The sequence below is a fragment of the Oncorhynchus keta genome, chromosome 25 (genome assembly GCF_023373465.1).
Source record: "Oncorhynchus keta strain PuntledgeMale-10-30-2019 chromosome 25, Oket_V2, whole genome shotgun sequence".
In the NCBI taxonomy this organism is placed as follows: Eukaryota; Metazoa; Chordata; class Actinopteri; order Salmoniformes; family Salmonidae; genus Oncorhynchus; species Oncorhynchus keta.
In genome coordinates this window covers 23537006-23555225 of record NC_068445.1, presented here as the reverse complement: position 1 = coordinate 23555225, position 18220 = coordinate 23537006, and the positions used below count along the sequence as shown (strand labels likewise).

Genomic DNA, 18220 nt, shown 5'->3' with positions numbered 1-18220 from the left:
CTGTGTTGTGTTGCAGCGGCTTGCAGCGGCTGTAGGGCTGGAAGGCTGTTGTGTTGAGGCTGTCTGTGTTGTGTTGCAGCGGCTTGCAGCTGTTGTGTTGAGGCTGTCTGTGCAGGGCTAGGAGGCTGTTGTGTTGAGGCTGTCTGTGTTGTGTGTTGCAGCGGCTGTAGGGCTGGAAGGCTGTTGTGTTGAGGCTGTCTGTGTTGTGTGTTGCAGCGGCTGTAGGGCTGGAAGGCTGTTGTGTTGAGGCTGTCTGTGTTGTGTGTTGCAGCGGCTGTAGGGCTAGGAGGCTGTTGTGTTGAGGCTGTCTGTGTTGTGTGTTGCAGCGGCTGTAGGGCTGGAAGTTTGTTGTTGTCGTTTTCTCCCAGTGAAGGAGGCTGCTGTGCAGTGGGGGCAGGGAATATCTTGATGTTTTTCTTGTTGGTTTATTTGGAAAAGGCTGCTTAGTCAGCAGGTCAGGTAGATATCCCCCCCTATCTCTGAGAAGGCAGACTCAGCAGACCTCCAGGCTGCCAGTGAGTGGAAAGCATGCTGGGTAATCCGGAGTGAGAGGAGAAATGAAGGCAGGGGAAAAGAACACTACCATTCCCAGAGAGAGTGCAGTACTGTGAACACACACACAAACACATATGCGACACACCTGTCCTGAACAATGTTCTCCGCCACTGAGCCTTCCATCCATACCTTCATTTGTTTAAGCCAAATACACACACTCTGTTTACATAGAGCAGTGCAATTTCAACACAAGAACTGTATGTGTCCTGTCCCCACACAGTGGGGTGGGAGTAGTTTAGTAGTAGTAGTTTGGGTCTGTCTCACAGTCTATGCCGAAGGAGGGAGAGGTAGAGGATGAAGAGAGAGGGGGAGAGAGGACGACAGAGAGATGACAGGAAAGTGTGGAGGGGTGGAGAGAGAGGCAGAGAAGATGGAGAGAGGGAGTGAGAAGATATGCAGACAAACAGCAAGAAACTGCATTTACTGAAATGTTTATTGTTTTGCGGACCACATTTGATACAAAGCTGCTGATACTGATACTTTTTATTTATGACTATTAACAGTTGATAGTATACATTAGAAGAATCCTATATGTTGTCTTTGCAGAGAAACCATAACTAACAGGTGGAGGTTGTAGTTGTGGTATTGTAATGTTTGGGAGACTGTGTGTGTGGGAAGGGTGTAGACTGTCTTCCCTATCACTCACCAATGTGTCGGACCACTCACCACCTCTTTGCGGGCCGCCAGCATCTCGCCTCCATCCCCTACCTCTGAACCTTGACCCTTAATTACGCTCCTGTCCGTGTCCATCTCCCTGCCTCCCTGCCCATAGCCGTTGCCTGGTGGTGTATTGGGGAGTTTGTACTATAGCACAGGAAGCAGTCCAAGGCAGTGGTGAAACGTGCCCGCGCCAAGCCGTCTGAGAGAGAACAATATAAAGAGTAAAAATAACCTGGGCGGCTGGCCTGCCACGATGCCACAGTGCCAGGTCAGGAACACACACAGGAAAGAGCCCACAGAGACAGAGGATGGAGGGGAGACTCGTTTGATCACGTCATGATAACAAACTGGGCTACTGTTATGATCTGCTCCTGTATAATAGGTAGTCATGGGCTGGATTATAGGGAGTCATGAGCTGGATTATAGGCAGTCATGAGCTGGATTATAGGTAGTCATGAACTGGATTATAGGTATTCATGGGCTGGATTATAGGTACTCATGTCCTGAATTATAGGCAGATATTCCTGAATTATAGGTAGACATTTCCTGGATTATAGGAAGTCATGTCCTGGATTATAGGTAGTCATGTCCTGGATTATAGGTAGTCATGGGCTGGATTATAGGTAGTCATGTCCTGGAATATATGTAGTCATGGGCTGGATTATAGGTAGTCATGGGCTGGATTATAGGTAGTCATGTCCTGGATTATAGGTAGTCATGGGCTGGATTCTAGGTAGTCATGTCCTGGAATATAGGTAGTCTTGAGCAGGATTATAGGTAGTCATGGGCCAGATTATAGGTAGTCATGGGCTGGATTATAGGTAGTCATGGGCTGGATTATAGGTAGTCATGTCCTGGAATATAGGTAGTCTTGGGCTGGATTATAGGTAGTCATGGGCTGGATTATAGGTAGTCATGGGCTGGATTATAGGTAGACATGGGCTGGATTATAGGTAGTCATGGGCTGGATTCTAGGTAGTCATGTCCTGAATTATAGGTAGACATTTCCTGAATTATAGGAAGTCATGTCCTGGATTATAGGTAGTCATGTCCTGGATTATATGTAGTCATGGGCTGGATTATAGGTATTCATGGGCTGTATTATAGGTAGTCATGGGCTGGATTATAGGTAGTCAGCGGCTGGATTAGTTGTAGTCATGGGCTGGATTATATGTAGTCATGGGCTGGATTATATGTAGTCATGGGCTGGATTATAGGCAGTCATGGGCTGGATTTTAGGTAGTCATGGGCTGGATTCTAGGTAGTCATGTCCTGAATTATAGGTAGACATTTCCTGAATTATAGGAAGTCATGTCCTGGATTATAGGTAGTCATGTCCTGGATTATAGGTAGTCATGGGCTGGATTATAGGTAGTCATGTCCTGGAATATATGTAGTCATGGGCTGGATTATAGGTATTCATGGGCTGGATTATAGGTAGTCATGGGCTGGATTATAGGTAGTCAGTGGCTGGATTAGTTGTAGTCATGGGCTGGATTATAGGTAGTCATGGGCTGGATTATAGGTAGTCAGCGGCTGGATTAGTTGTAGTCATGGGCTGGATTATAGGTAGTCATCGGCTGGATTATGGATTTTCCTAGGGTTCAGTGTCTCCTGGTGTTGGAATTTTGGATGTCTTTGGACCTTTTCTGCATGAGTGTGTTAATAGTTACCGCCTCACTGATACACCATCCTCATGACCTAACCTGACTTTGTGTGTGTGTGCACGTGTGTGTGTGTCTTCCAGAGTGCAGCAGCAGCTCCCAGTCCCATACTTGGAAACCTTCCCCCAGGAGAGGGAATGCCAGTGGGACCCGTACCTCCAGGATTCTTCCAGGTACACACACACATACACACACACATACATACAGTATATACAGTTGAAGTCGGAAGTGTACATACTCTTAAATTGGAATCATTAAAACTCGATTTTCAACCACTCCACAAATGTATCGTTAACAAACTATGGTTTTGGAAAGTCGGTTAGGACATCTACTCTGTGCATGACACAAGTAATATTTCCAACAATTGTTTACAGACAGATTATTTCACTTCTAATTCACTGTATCACATTTCCAGTGGGTCAGAAGTTTACATACACAGTTGAATGTGCCTTTAAACAACTTCCAGAAAATGATGTTATGGCTTTAGAAGCTTCTGATAAGCTAATTGACATCATTTGAGTCAATTGGAGATGTACCTGCGGATGTATTTCAAGGCCTACCTTCAAACTCTGTGCCTCTTTGCTTGACATCATGGGAAACTCAAAAGAAATCAGCCAAGACCTCAGAAACAAAATTGTAGACCTCCACAAGTCTGGTTCATCCTTGGGAGCAGTTGCCAAATGCCTGAAGGTACCATGTTCATCTGTACAAACAATAGTACACAAGTATAGACTCCATGGGACCACGCAGCCGTCATACCGCTCAGGAAGGAGACGCGTTCTGTCTCCTAGAGATGAACGTGCTTTGGTGCGAAAAGTGCAAATCAAGGACCTTGTGAAGATGCTGGAGGAAACAGGTGCAAAAGTATCTATATCCACAGTAAAACGAGTCGTATATCGACATAACCTGAAAGGCCGCTCAGCAAGAAAGAAGCCACTGCTACAAATCCGCCATAAAAAAAGCCAGACTACGGTTTGGAACTGCACATGGTGACAAAGATCGTACTTTTTGGAAACCTCTGGTTTGATGAAACAAAAATAGAACTGTTTGGCAACAATGACCATCATTATGTTTGGAGGAAAAGGATGAGGATTGCAAGCCGAAGAACACCATCCCAACCGTGAAGCACAGGGGTTGGCAGCATCATGTTGTGGGGGTGCTTTACTGCAGGAGGGACTGGTGCACTTCACAAAATAGATGGCATCATAAGGGAAGGAAAATTCTGTGGATATATTGAAGCAACGTCTCAAGACATCAGTCAAGTTAAAGCTTGGTCGCAAATGGATCTTCCAAATGGACAATGATCCCAAGCATACTTCCAAAGTTGTGGCAAAATGGCTTAAGGACAACAAAGTCAAGGTATCGGAGTGGCCATCACAAAGCCCTGACCTCAATCCTATAGAAAATTGGTGGGCAGAACTGAAAAAGCGTGTGTGAGCAAGGAGGCCTACAAACCTAGAGGTTTACACCATCTCTGTCAGGAGGAATGGGCCAGAATTCACCCAACGTATTGTGGGAATGTCACGTCCTGACCTTAGTTCCTTTTGTATGTTTCTATTTTAGGTTGATCAGGGCGTGAGTTGGGGTGGGAACTCTGTTTTGTTCTTGTGTTTGTATTTCTATGTGTTTTGCCTGGTATGGCAGCTGTCAATCGTTGTCTCTGATTGAGAACCATACTTAGGTAGCCTGTTTTCCCACTCTTGTTTGTGGGTGGTTATTTTCTCTTTCAGTGTTTTTCACCATTCGGGACTGTTTTGTTTTTTCTTTATTCACTTGTTTGTTTGTTTCCTCTGTTCAGTGTAATAAATATGACGAACACTTACCACCCTGCATATTGGTCCGATATTTCCTACTCCTCCTCAGACGACGAAGAGATTCGTTACAGGGAAGCTTGTGGAAGGCTACCTGAAACGTTTTACCCAAGTTAAACAATTTAAAGGAAATGCTACCAAATACTAATTGAGTGTATATAAACTTCTGACCCACTAGGAATGTGATGAAAGAAATACAAGCTGAAATAAATAATTCTCTCTACTATTATTCTGACATTTCACATTCTTAAAATCAAGTGGTGATCCTAACTGACCTAAAACAGGGAATTTTTACTAGGATTAAATGTCAGGAATGGTGAAAAACGTATAGTTTAAATGTATTTGGCTAAGGTGTATTTGAATATATAAAGCAGAAAAGGGGTCTTCCCTGTGCTGTGGCTGAATGGGCTACAGGGAAGTATTTAGTGTGCACACTCAGATTGGTGTGGTACTGCTCCCTAGTGGTGTGTAATGATACTGCTCCTTAGGGGTGTGTTATCGTACTGCTCCCTAGGGGTGTGTTATGGTACTGCTCCCTCGGGGTGTGTAATGGTACTGCTCCCTCGGGGTGTGTTATGGTACTGCTCCCTAGGGGTGTGTAATGGTACTGCTCCCTCGGGGTGTGTAATGGTACTGCTCCCTCGGGGTGTGTAATGGTACTGCTCCCTAGGGGTGTGTTATGGTACTGCTCCCTCGGGGTGTGTTATGGTACTGCTCCCTCGGGGTGTGTAATGGTACTGCTCCCTCGGGGTGTGTAATGGTACTGCTCCCTAGGGATGTGTAATGGTACTGCTCCCTAGGGGTGTGTTATGGTCATGCTCTGTAGGGGTGTGTTATGGTACTGCTCCCTAGTGGTGTGTAATGATACTGCTCCTTAGGGGTGTGTTATCGTACTGCTCCCTAGGGGTGTGTTATGGTACTGCTCCCTCGGGGTGTGTAATGGTACTGCTCCCTAGGGATGTGTAATGGTACTGCTCCCTAGGGGTGTGTTATGGTCATGCTCTGTAGGGGTGTGTTATGGTACTGCTCTGTAGGGGTGTGTTATGGTACTGCTCCCTATGGGTGTGTAATGGTACTGCTCCCTAGGGGTGTGTAATGGTACTGCTCCCTAGAGGTGTGTTATGGTACTGCTCCCTAGGGGTGTGGTATGGTACTGCTTCCTAGGGGTGTGGTATGGTACTGCTCCCTAGGGGTGTGTAATGGTACTGCTCCCTAGAGGTGTGTTATGGTACTGCTCCCTAGGGGTGTGGTATGGTACTGCTTCCTAGGGGTGTGGTATGGTACTGCTTCCTAGGGGTGTGTTATGGTACTGCTCCCTAGAGGTGTGGTATGGTACTGCTCCCTAGGGGTGTGTTATGATACTGCTCCCTAGAGGTGTGTTATGGTACTGCTCCCTAGGGGTGTGGTATGGTACTGCTCCCTAGGGGTGTGGTATGGTACTGCTCCCTAGGGGTGTGTTATGGTACTGCTTCCTAGGGGTGTGTGATGGTACTGCTCCCTGTAGCTCACATCATTGGCTGGATTTGGGTTAGTTTGAATTGAACCCAACATTTATGTGACCGTTTATTGTGTGTGGTGTGGACATTGGATAGTAGGCACACAAAATAGCAAAATGATATTTCACACACAGTTCACACACATTTTAGTCCTACAGGAAACACTGATAGTTTCAAACATATACACGTAGTTAGTCATGGAAGTTGTGGAAGTGACCAGGGCCGTGTACACAGCTTTGGACAGAGATGAAAGGGAGTTAGGTTGCCTGTCTTTGCTAGAACCACTACCGGGGTGGGCTATATCAGCTGATTATTTAGAATGTAGGTTATGAATTAGCTAGTTAGCAAGGCTAATCTGTTAAAATAAGTAAACTAGTGTTTACTTGATTTGAATTTGTTCTGCTGCTTACAAACAGTCAAACTGCAGATGCCCCCTTCCCTGTCCCTGACTGTCAGATAACACATGCTAGCAACAGCAAAGTAACCGCCAGTAGGTGGCTTGTGCATGCAGGATGAGCGCAGCAGCTTATGGGCACCGCCGCACTTGCAGGGGCAGATCGGGCGGAGGAGGGTATTTTTTAAAGATTCATTAGAACATTATTATCTAGGTTGATGGACAAGTTGTTACATCTAAAGTTACAATAGAGAAAATAAAAAATAAAAATAAAATAAAAAGTAATCAGTACAAAAGGGCCCTTTTTCATAGGCGGGCAAAGGACAGGTGCACCAGCACGCCTAGGGTCCTATCTGTGCAGGTGCCTGGTCATGATGACTGACTGTCATACTAACATCGCTAGTATTCATCATCATATACTTTATATTTTTCAAACGGTTTATCTCTATCTCCCTAACTCTACCTTCCTCTATCCCAACTCTCCCCTGTGTGTGTGTGTGTGTGTGTGTGTGTGTGTGTGTGTGTGTGTGTGTGTGTGTGTGTGTGTGTGTGTGTGTGTGTGTGTGTGTGTGTGTGTGTGTGTACCTTCACAGTCGTTCATGTCGCCTCGTTACCCTGGTGGGCCCAGACCTCCTCTCAGAATACCCAATCAGGTAAGATCACTAACGCCCTCCTCAGGTTGCAATAGGAAATGTATTCTAATGTTCCATTGTACATCTGTCTATAAGACTTCTTTATATCCTGACCTCCTTTTTACATTTACATTTAAGTCATTTAGCAGACGCTCTTATCCAGAGCGACTTACAAATTGGTGCATTCACCTTATGACATCCAGTGGAACAGCCACTTTACAATAGTGCATCTAAATCTTTTAAGGGGGGTGAGAAGGATTACTCTTACTTTTTACTTTTTATTTCACTTATATCTGCTTCTCTTTATACCTTACTTGACCACATTATCTTGTCTTGTCTTACAGTCAAAGAGGGTGTTTTTCTTTATACCTTACTTGACCACATTATCTTGTCTTGTCTTACAGTCAAAGAGGGTGTTTTTCTTTATACCTTATTTGACCACATTATCTTGTCTTGTCTTACAGTCAAAGAGGGTGTTTTTCTTTATACCTTACTTGACCACATTATCTTGTCTTGTCTTACAGTCAAAGAGGGTGTTTTTCTTTATACCTTACTTGACCACATTATCTTGTCTTGTCTTACAGTCAAAGAGGGTGTTTTTCTTTATACCTTACTTGACCACATTATCTTGTCTTGTCTTACAGTCAAAGAGGGTGTTTTTCTTTATACCTTACTTGACCACATTATCTTGTCTTGTCTTACAGTCAAAGAGGGTGTTTTTCTTTATACCTTACTTGAACACATTATCTTGTCTTGACTGTGTTTTGGCATGATTGTGTGTATAGCTCCTCATATTTAGTATATGTTAGTGATATTCTGTGATCATGATGATGATGATGATTTTGGCACAGGCAATGGGGGTCCCTGGTAACCAGCCTATGCTGCCCAGCGGAATGGACCCCACGAGACAACAAGGTGGGTCTCTCACACATACACACCACAGACTCTTACATACACACACAGGCTGAAGGCTGATGGCTCTCTATTTTTTCAGGGCATCCAAATATGGGGGGGCCCATGCAGCGAATGACTCCCCCCAGAGGGATGGTCTCTCTTGGGCCACAGGTATGTGATTGATTGAATGAAATCTCCAGGTACAGTATGCATAACTTTAAACTCCTTCTGTCATATTTGAGCTTGTTTGTAGGTGGGTGAATATATTTGTATATATGTGTTTATATACAGTATGTACATGTGTGGTAGTATACTATGGTAGTATTTCTACTCTCCACCTGTGGAAACCTGTTTGATGTATGTGTACATTACATTATGGTCATTTGGCCTTGGGATTCTCTCTTCCAGAACTACGGTGGAGGGATGAGACCACCTCTCAATGCACTGGTTGGCCCTGGGATGCCTGGCATGAACATGTGAGCACTCTGTCATCAACACACACATGCATGCACCAGACCTGGGTTCAAATACAGTGCAAACATACAGTACACACACACACACACACACACACACACACACACACACACACACACACACACACACACACACACACACACACACACACACACACACACACACACACATAGCAGTGGCGTACTGCAGTTTTGCGAGTATTATAGCTAATCTCATGCTATTCAACACCTGAGGCTGAGAGACAATGTTCCTGCAATACTACACATACAGAGCCTTCAGAAAGTGTTCATACCCCTTGACTTATTCCACATTTTGTTGTGTTACAGCCTGAATTCAAAATATCTCTCACCCATCTATACACAATACCCCATAATGACAAAGTGAAAACATGTTTTTAGAAATGTTTGCAAATGTATTGAAAATTAAATACAGACATATCTAATTTACCTAAGTATTTACACCCCTGAGTCAATTCATGTTAGAATCACCTTCGGCAATGATTACAGCTGTGAGTCTTTCTGGGTAAGTCTCTAAGAGCTTGGCACACCTGGATTGTACAATATTTTTAAATTATTATTTTAAAATTCTTCAAGCTCTGTCAAGTTTGTTGTTGATTATTGCTACACAGCCATTTTCAAGTCTTGCCTTAGCTTTTCAAGCAGATTTAAGTCAAAACTGTAACTAAGGCCACTCATGAACATTCAATGTCATCTTGGTAAGCAACTCGTGTATACACTGAGTGTACAAAACATTAAGAACACCTTCCTAATGTGGAGCCCATGATCACTCAAATGCTTCCCACAGTTGAGTCAAGTTGACTGAATGTCCTTTGGGTGGTGGACCATTATTGATACACACAGGAAACTGTTGAGCATGAAAAACCCAGTAGCGTTACAGTTCTTAAAACAAATCGGTGCGCCTGGCACTTTTTACCATACCCCATTCAGAGGGGTTGGGTTAAATGTGGAGACACATTTCAGTTGAATGCATTCAGTTGTACAACTGACTAGGTATCCCCTTTTCCCTTTCCTTTCCATTCAAAGGCCCTTCAATCTTTTGTCTTGCCCATTTACCCTCTGAATGGCACGCATGCACAATCCATGTCTCAATTGCCTCAACGCTTTAAAATCCTTCTTTAACCTGTCTCCTCCCCTTCATCTACACTGATTAAAGTGGATTTAACAAGTGACATCAATAAGGGATCATAGCTTTCATCTGGATTCACCTGGTCAGTCTATGTCATGGAAAGAGCAGGTGTTCTTAATGTTTTGTACATTCACTTTATTTGGCCTTGTGTTTTAGGTTATTGTCCTGCTGAAAGGTTCATTTGCCTCCCAGTGTCTGTTAGAAAGCATACTGAACCAGGTTTTCATTTAGGATTTTTCCTGTGCTTAGCTCTATTTAGTTTAGCTCCCGAGTCTTTGCCGATGACGAGCATACCCATAACATGATGCATCCACCACCATGTTTGAAAATATGAAGTGGTACTCAGTTATGTGTTGGATTTGCCCCAAACATAAGGCTTTTTTGTATTCAGGACATAAAGTTAATTTCTTCTGCAATTGTTTGGCGAGTTTGACTTTAGTGCGTTATTCCAAACAGGATGCATGTTTTTGAATATTTGTATTCTGTACAGGCTTACTTCTTTTCACTCTGTCATTTAGGTTACTATTGTGGAGTAACTATAATGTTGTTGATCCATCCTCAGTTTTCTCCGATCACGGCCATTAATAAACACTGTACCTGTTTTAAAGTCACCATTTACCTCGTGGTGAAATCCCTGAGCGGTTTCCTTCCTCTCCGGCAACTGAGTTAGGAAGGACGCCTGTATCTTTGTAGTGACTGGGTGTATTGATACATCATCCAAAGTGTAATTATTAACTTCACCATGCTCAAAGGGATATTCAAATGCCTGCTGCTTTTTTTTACACTTTTCTACACTTTACCCTTCTTTGCGAGGCATGGAAAACCTCCCTGGTCTTTGTGGTTGAATCTGTGTGTGAAATCCACTGCTCGACGAAGGGACCTTACAGATAATTGTGTGTGTGGGGTACAGATATGAGGTAGTCATTAAAAAATTATTTTAAACACTATTATTGCACACAGCGTGAGTCCATGCATCTTATTATTATATACTTATATACTTGCCATAACGAAGGGGTTGACTACTTACTGGCTCAAGACTTTTCAGCTTTTCATTTTTCAAAAAACAGAATTCCACTTTGACATTATGGGTATTGTGTCAGTGACACAAAATCTCAATTTAAACCATTTTAAATTCAGGCTGTAACTCAATAAAATGTGGAAAAAGTCGAAGTGTGTGAATACTTTCTGAAGGCACTGTATTGCCATGGGGCGGAGAGAGAAATAAGCAGTTTTATTGCTGATATCCTGTTATTCTACACATTTTGCCATGAGGCTGAGAGAAAATGTTGCAGTTTTACAGCTATTTTTCTGTCATTCTAAACATTTTTGCCATGGCTTATGACGTGTTAAAAAACTAAAGTGTGTGTGTGTGTGTGTGTGTGTGTGTGTGTGTGTGTGTGTGTGTGTGTGTGTGTGTGTGTGTGTGTGTGTGTGTGTGTGTGTGTGTGTGTGTGTGTGTGTGTTCTAGGGGCCCTGGTGGGGGTAGACCTTGGCCAAATCCTCCAAATGCCAACTCGGTGAGTACAGAAAAACACTGTAACACAACCACCATGACAGATACTTAAATAAACCACAATTACAATAAATGGTCATACATTTATCACAGAGAGGGTTTAAATAAAGAACCATTTTCTTCTCTCTCTCCTCGCCACCCCCTCTCTGTCTATAGATCCCATACTCCTCTGCGTCTCCAGGGAGTTATGTGGTATGTGACTAGAAGTTGGTTCTCTGTATTTGCCTGTTAGTTACAGGGCAGTATAGGGAGTATTGTGTTAACAGCTATTAAGAGCATTGTATTGTTGGTGTGTTGTAGCTTTGATGTATCTGAGGCATTCTTCTCCCCATAATCAACTGTCATTTTAGGGTCCACCAGGAGGAGGGGGGCCACCTGGTACTCCAATAATGCCCAGCCCAGCAGGTAGTGTGTGTGGGTGTGGGTGTTTGAGTCTTGTGAGTTGCTGACCCGGGAGGACAGTGGAAGGGGAATAAAATTGATGTCCTGTTGATATCTACGATTTAGACAGAGTCATATTTACTAACCTAAGGCATCGTTGGATCTTCTTGTAATTGAATCTTTGCCATGCGTAGGCTTATGGTACCTGGCGTCCCTTGGCCTAGACCTGAGTGAGGCACAATGGATGTGTGTGTGGGGTTACAAGGACAGGGATACATTCACAATGTTACAAACGGACTTAAGCCATTTGGTCTGAAACTATTTAGCTATTTATATCGGGCCTAAGGTGTGATGTAATGCTTTACCTGAAGTCAGTTGCCAATTTGGCAAGTAGTATGTTAAAGTTTCTACATTTGAGTCATTTAGCAGATGCTCTTATCCAAATTGACTTAAAGTTAGTGCATTAATCTTAAGGTGGGACAACCACATATCACAGTCAAAGTAAGTACATTTCACCTCAATAAGGTAGCTTTGCTAGTGATTACTTAACCTGAAGTTGACTAATGTGTGTTTGTGTAGTAAACTGTATGTATTGGTTCTTATGTTATTTGAGCGGTTATTATTGCACCAATGGGTCTGTTTCCCATTGTTTCCTGTCAGACTCAACTAACTCTGGTGACAACATGTACACCCTGATCAACACAGTCCCTCCTGGTGGAAACAGACCAAATGTAAGACAACTCATTCATTATTATCTGTGTGTGTGTGGCATGCATGCCTGCGTGTTTCTGTGTGTGTATTGAACTGTGTATAACTGTGTGCTTGTGTTTGTTCCTCAGTTCCCAATGGGTCCAGGTGCAGACGGTCCAATGGGAGGGATGGCAGGAATGGAGCCACATCACATGAACGGGTCGCTAGGTAACACTTACAAACATACACACGCACGTACGCTTTGAGCCTGTTCTTAACTCACTACACTAGTCTTGTGAAGAGCAAGTTTATGTTTGCTGGACTGTATAGTAGTAATGTCCTTCAAAAAAATGTCACCTTCTCTCTATCAAACACCCAGGGTCTGGAGACATGGACAGCCTCCCCAAGGTAAGAGAAGACTCCAACCCAAACCATCAGTCACCAGCATCACTCATATCTGTCAATCAATTCTCAGACAGAATTAAGTGTTTCACAACACATTGTAGTGATTAGCCTGTATTTGTATGTGGTTGAAATATTGGTACTACCGTTAATGGATCATCTGCCCTATATAGTATAGTATGGTATGTATAGCTATTTGATAGATGATATTTCTGTGTTTTATGGTTGGTCTTGATTAGAACTCACCTGGTAACCTGAGTCTGAGTAACCAGCCGGGGACCCCCAGAGAAGATGGAGAGATGGGTGGCAACTTCCTCAACCCCTTTCAGAACGAGAGCGTGAGTTCGTACCCACAACCTCACTTACACATGTTATTGGTAGAATATCTGTACGTAGAAGACTGTTTTGTACAGTATAACTCTGACTGATTAACTGTGAGGTTATTCAAAGTACTATAGACACATTAGGACTATTGGTACATTTTCTAGCAGTAGGCCTAAAGATTCAAATGTTTTACCAACTTTCACTAAAGCCTACTGTTAGGTTCTAAATAACAGGGTAAAAACTGACGGACAACAATAAAAGCTCCAACCAAGTTTATTCACCCAAAGGGTCGGACAGACGAGCAGTGAATCAAATCAAATGTATTTATAAAGCCCGTCTTACATCAGCTGGTATCTCAAAGTGCTGTACAGAAACCCAGCCTAAAACCCAAAACAGCAAGCAAAGCAATGCAGGTGTAGAAGCACGGTGGCTAGGAAAAACTCCCTAGAAAGTATCCTCCTTCCCTCTAAGCATGACATCTTTATTGCAAGGCAGAACTTTAGTGATATGTGTTCTTCCTCACTTCATCTCTTCACTCCTCCTCATAGGATCCCTGATGGTCCTTCTGTAGCTCAGTTGGTAGAGCATGGCGCTTGTAACGCCAGGTTAGTGGGTTCGATTCCCGGGACCACCCATACGTAGAATGTATGCACACATGACTGTAAGTCGCTTTGGATAAAAGCGTCTGCTAAATGGCATATATAACATATCCTGACAGGATGTAAACGTTCTACATTTCTCTCTCTCCCTCAGTGACATGAATAAGGATATTTCCTATTTTCAAAGTCAGAACACATCACTACTAATTATATATTGTTAGTGTATGGTGTTGATAATAGATAATAATAACGGCCTAAACACTGAAATTCTCCAATACATACCAACACAATGTTTCACCAACCACCGCGGGTATGTGTAGGGCCATTTCAGTGTGTGTGTGCTCTACTTGTTCACACTGGTGGCGGGCACCAATATCGATCATTCGGTATGATATCGTTATCCTTTGATATCGATATGAGCAAGGCATCTTGTGATATCGGTTTATCCTTGCTGTTAACCTACACTAATATGTAAAAGAATATACATACTACTCATGCAGACACAACCCTCACACTGACTCTCAACTGAGCATATTTAACTACCTGCTAATGGGCCATCAACATTTGATTTAAAATGGTTTGGCAGGTTAGTCCCCGAGAGCATTCACACCTGGTCCAAGGGGCAATCATCAAGCAGTTGTCTGAATTTTACAAACCGTGGAAGTGAAGTCGATACATTATGTGCGTTTGGCTTCATAGGGGTATCGATGTGCGTTTGGCGGCAGTTAGCCTAGCGGTTAGAACGTTGGACCATTAACCGAAAGGTTGTTTGTTCAAATCCCAGCGCCAATAAGGTGAGAAATGTGTCAATGTGCCCTTGAGCAAATTTTATTGAACCTTTATTTAACTAGGCAAGTCAGTTAAGAACAAATTCTTATTTACAATGACAACCTAGGAACAGTGGGTTAACTGCCTTGTTCAGGGGCACTCAGGGAGTTGGGATATGCAATTTTTTTTTATTTCCAAGTCAAAAATGCATATTACATTTCACATGTGTGACAAATACAAGAACCCACTAAATTATTATGCATTGATTATATTTCCATAATTATTATTATGTATTGATAATATTTCCTCTGTTTCTCTCTGCAGTATTCTCCAAACATGACCATGAGTGTGTGAAGGCTTCGCCAGCTGGTCAGTTAGTGGTGTGGATTGGTGGAACGCACAGAGACAGGATGTGATGTCATCTAAGCTCCCCGGCTCTTCCTCTCTGTGATATATCTACCAGGACAGTGGACCCAAACCTCATTCTCCCCTTGGCCTCTTCTTCTTTTCTGTTTCCTCCCCATTTTACATTTGTGACCTGCTTTGTTCATCAACACCTACCATCAGAGACTGTATAAAGAAACTGAAATAAAACATCTCTGAATATTTATAAATGTATGTCACTGCACACTCTCAGTTGTGTTAAGTCTGTTAACACAGAAATATGTACCATGCGCCACCATCTTGTGGAAAAGAAACTGAAAACCCTCAAGTGTAATGAAATTCGAGAGGATAGCGTTCTGGCCTGTCTCCCCACCTGCAGTTGTTATGTCTTGATTTGGATGAATTATATTGAGATGTCAACTTCATTCTCATTGGATACACAACAACCTGGGATAAAGCCTATGTGGGACTGGAACTGGGCAACAGCTTCAGTGATTTGAGATCTTGGTCCCACAGTGAACATTCACCAAGAGCTCTTATTTTATTTTCAGCTCCATACACTTGGATTTGATGTGCTATGTTGACTGCAAAGAGAGAGAGACAATGGTGAATTAGATATGAGACATAAATGCAGATATCATTCTTGTATCTATGTCTTGACCAGGAACATAAACACCTACAAAACAGATTAGGATTACACATCTGACATGGAGAGAACAGAGAGAATTCCAGTGGTTGGTTTTCTGCCTTTTAAAAATGATGCAACCTGTTATGATTGTTCAATTAATGCAAAACTGTATATTTTTTTAAATACCTGCTTTGAGGAGATAAGGGCATGGATAAAGCAACACTTCCTTCAAGTGAACAGCAGCAAAACCGGGGCTCTACTTGTTGGCAGCCCCCACCAGGTCCAGCACTCACCAAAAACACACCTGACCATAGCAGGACAGAACATCCCTCTCTCCCCCTTAATTTACAATCTGGGTGTAAAGCTTGATTCCTCCCAGACCTTTGACAGCCAGATCAAACAACTTTGTAAAGCCAAGCGTCATTCTATCACCTCAAGAACATTGCCAAACTCTCACCCTCACTCAGACTAACGCAGAGAAACTCATCCATGCCTTTATCTCCTCAATGCTGGACTACTGCAACACACTTCATCGGGATCCCTGGCAGGAGTCACCTGAAGCTCCAATATACCCAGAACAACGCTGCCACGATCCTGATGAGAGTGCGGAAACGCCATCCCATCACCCCCATCCTGGCATCTCTGCACTGGCTCCCCATCTCATTCCGGTTTGAATTCAAATCCCTCCTGCTTATCTTAAATAACTGCTCTCCCTCCATAACTCCATCCGCAGGTCAAGCGATAGCCTGCTCCTCCACGCCCCCAGGACCAAGCTCCGCTCCATGTGGATCAGGCTTTCAGCTTGACCGCCCCGAGCCTCTGGAATGCTCTCCATGACCACCTGAAGGCACCACAGACTCTGGGCTCCTTTAAAACGGGCCTGAAGACCTTTCTCTGTAGTAAGGCTTTCTGTTGATAGCTGTGCTCCTTGGTGTCCTTGTCCCTTGTAGCGTTATCTGGGTTAATTGTGTCAGTTGCCCTGTCTTGTGTCAATTTGTTTTTTTTTATTTTATGCATTTTCAGATTATTCTGTATAATGAAAAGCGCTTTACAAATATCAAAAAATATTTTGATTGATGAAAAAAGGAAGACAAAAACTGCAGCGATGGTTGACAATGGTTGTAGAGGGTTTGTGTGAAGGTATTCTTAAAGGTCCAATGCAGTTGTTTTTATCTCAATATCAAATAATTTCTGTGTAACAATTAAGTACCTTACTTCAATATTTAACTATTTAAATGGTTAAAAAAGAAGAATCTAGTTTGACTGCACTGGGCCTTTAAAAACACGGAGTTAAATCATTCTCTTAATTTATTATTGTCATCCGGACAAACTGTGATCTTAATATATTTTGGAGAGTTTGTGTGGAGGTGAAATACAGTAGGTGTATCTCGTATTGTTTTAAACCTAATCCTTAGTCCATGTTAGATTATTACAATATTATTTAGAGGTGGATTTTACTACTCCCTCCCATACGTATACCTGTAAAGCTCACAAATCTATCTCCTCTATGTTTTATGTATATTATCTTACAAATGGACAGAAAGGGAGAGGGGGATGGTGAACTAGAGGACACCAGTACAGAGCCTTCTGTTTTCATGTTAGTTCAAAGTCACAAATGTAAATACTGAAAGATGCATTTGTAAATTTGAATGTTCTACATTTTTTATTCCACATTTTGTTAATGTTTGTTTCCATTTGTAACGTGTTCATTTCCTTTTTCTTTAAAAAAATCTTGTGTTATGTTTTGTAAATACATAGAAATAGAAGTACTACATGGGTTTTGAATATGCTGGTATAAAGCTGATCTTCTCTCATTCAACATGTTGATTCCTTGTCTGTATGTGTACTGTATGTGTTTGTGTAGGCTATGCCCACTGGGCACACCACATAATTTCAATGTGGAAATTTGGGTAATATTTGGTTGACATTGATCAGTGAGATTTCAACATTTAATCACCCACTTAAAAAGAGAGAAGTTTGTTGAATTCCCAATGTGCTATCACTTTGATCTTTTAATCATCTAAAACACAACCAAATAACAATGGAAAAACAATGTCAGATGTGTGGTTTAGTTGTCATCTAAATGTGTTATTACTGCACTTTCAAGCATTTAAAAGCACAACAAAGTTAAAATGGGAATACTACACTGAACAAAAATATAAATGCAACATGTAAAGTTTTGGTCCCATTTTTCATGAGCTGAAATAAAATATCAAAATGCTTATTTCTTTCAAATTTTGTCCACAAATTTGTTTACATCCCTGTCAGTTAGCATTTCTCCTTTGCCAAGATAATCCGTCCACCTGACAGGTGTGGCATATCAAGAAGCTGATTAAACATGATCATTACACAGGTGCACCTTGTGCTGGGGACAATAGGCCACTAAAATGTGCAGTTTTGTCACACAACATTGCCACAGATGTTTCAAGTGCTGACTGCAGGAGTGTTCACCAGAGCTGTTGCCAGAGAATTGAATGTTAATATCTCTACCACAAGCCTCCTCCAACGTTGTTTTAAATAATTTAGTAGTATGTCCAACGAGCCTCACAACCGCAGACCATGTGTATGGCTTTGAGAGATTTGCACTGTAAACAGAGTGCCCCATGGTGGTGGGGTTATGGTATGGCATAAGGCATAAGCTATGGACAATGAACACAATTGCATTTTATCGATGGCAATTTGAATGCACAGAGATACCGTGACGAGATCCTGAGGCCCATTGTCATGCCATTTATCCGCCGCCATAATATATGCCATTTAGCAGACGCTTTTATCCAAAGCGACTTACAGTCATGTGTGCACACA

The 18220-nt window shown here is 42.5% G+C and overlaps 1 protein-coding gene across 3 annotated transcripts in view; it reads left to right on the top strand.

Moving 5' to 3' along the window:
- Positions 1-17650, top strand: part of LOC118357870 (single-stranded DNA-binding protein 2) — a 141898-nt gene extending 124248 nt beyond the window's left edge. The window contains exons 5-17 of one of the 3 annotated variants that reach the window (XM_052478974.1): positions 2963-3052; positions 7174-7233; positions 8064-8127; positions 8207-8277; positions 8515-8582; positions 11195-11243; positions 11396-11431; positions 11590-11644; positions 12281-12351; positions 12460-12538; positions 12690-12718; positions 12952-13050; positions 14728-17650. In XM_052478974.1, coding sequence (XP_052334934.1) covers positions 2963-3052; positions 7174-7233; positions 8064-8127; positions 8207-8277; positions 8515-8582; positions 11195-11243; positions 11396-11431; positions 11590-11644; positions 12281-12351; positions 12460-12538; positions 12690-12718; positions 12952-13050; positions 14728-14757 — 801 coding nt within the window. In that variant the 3' untranslated portion in view covers positions 14758-17650. Of the gene's footprint in view, positions 1-138; positions 3053-7173; positions 7234-8063; positions 8128-8206; positions 8278-8514; positions 8583-11194; positions 11244-11395; positions 11432-11589; positions 11645-12280; positions 12352-12459; positions 12539-12689; positions 12719-12951; positions 13051-14727 lie in introns of all 3 variants that reach the window. The other 2 variants (XM_052478976.1, XM_052478975.1) reach the window with 2 other exon arrangements.
- Positions 17651-18220: the final 570 nt, after the last annotated feature.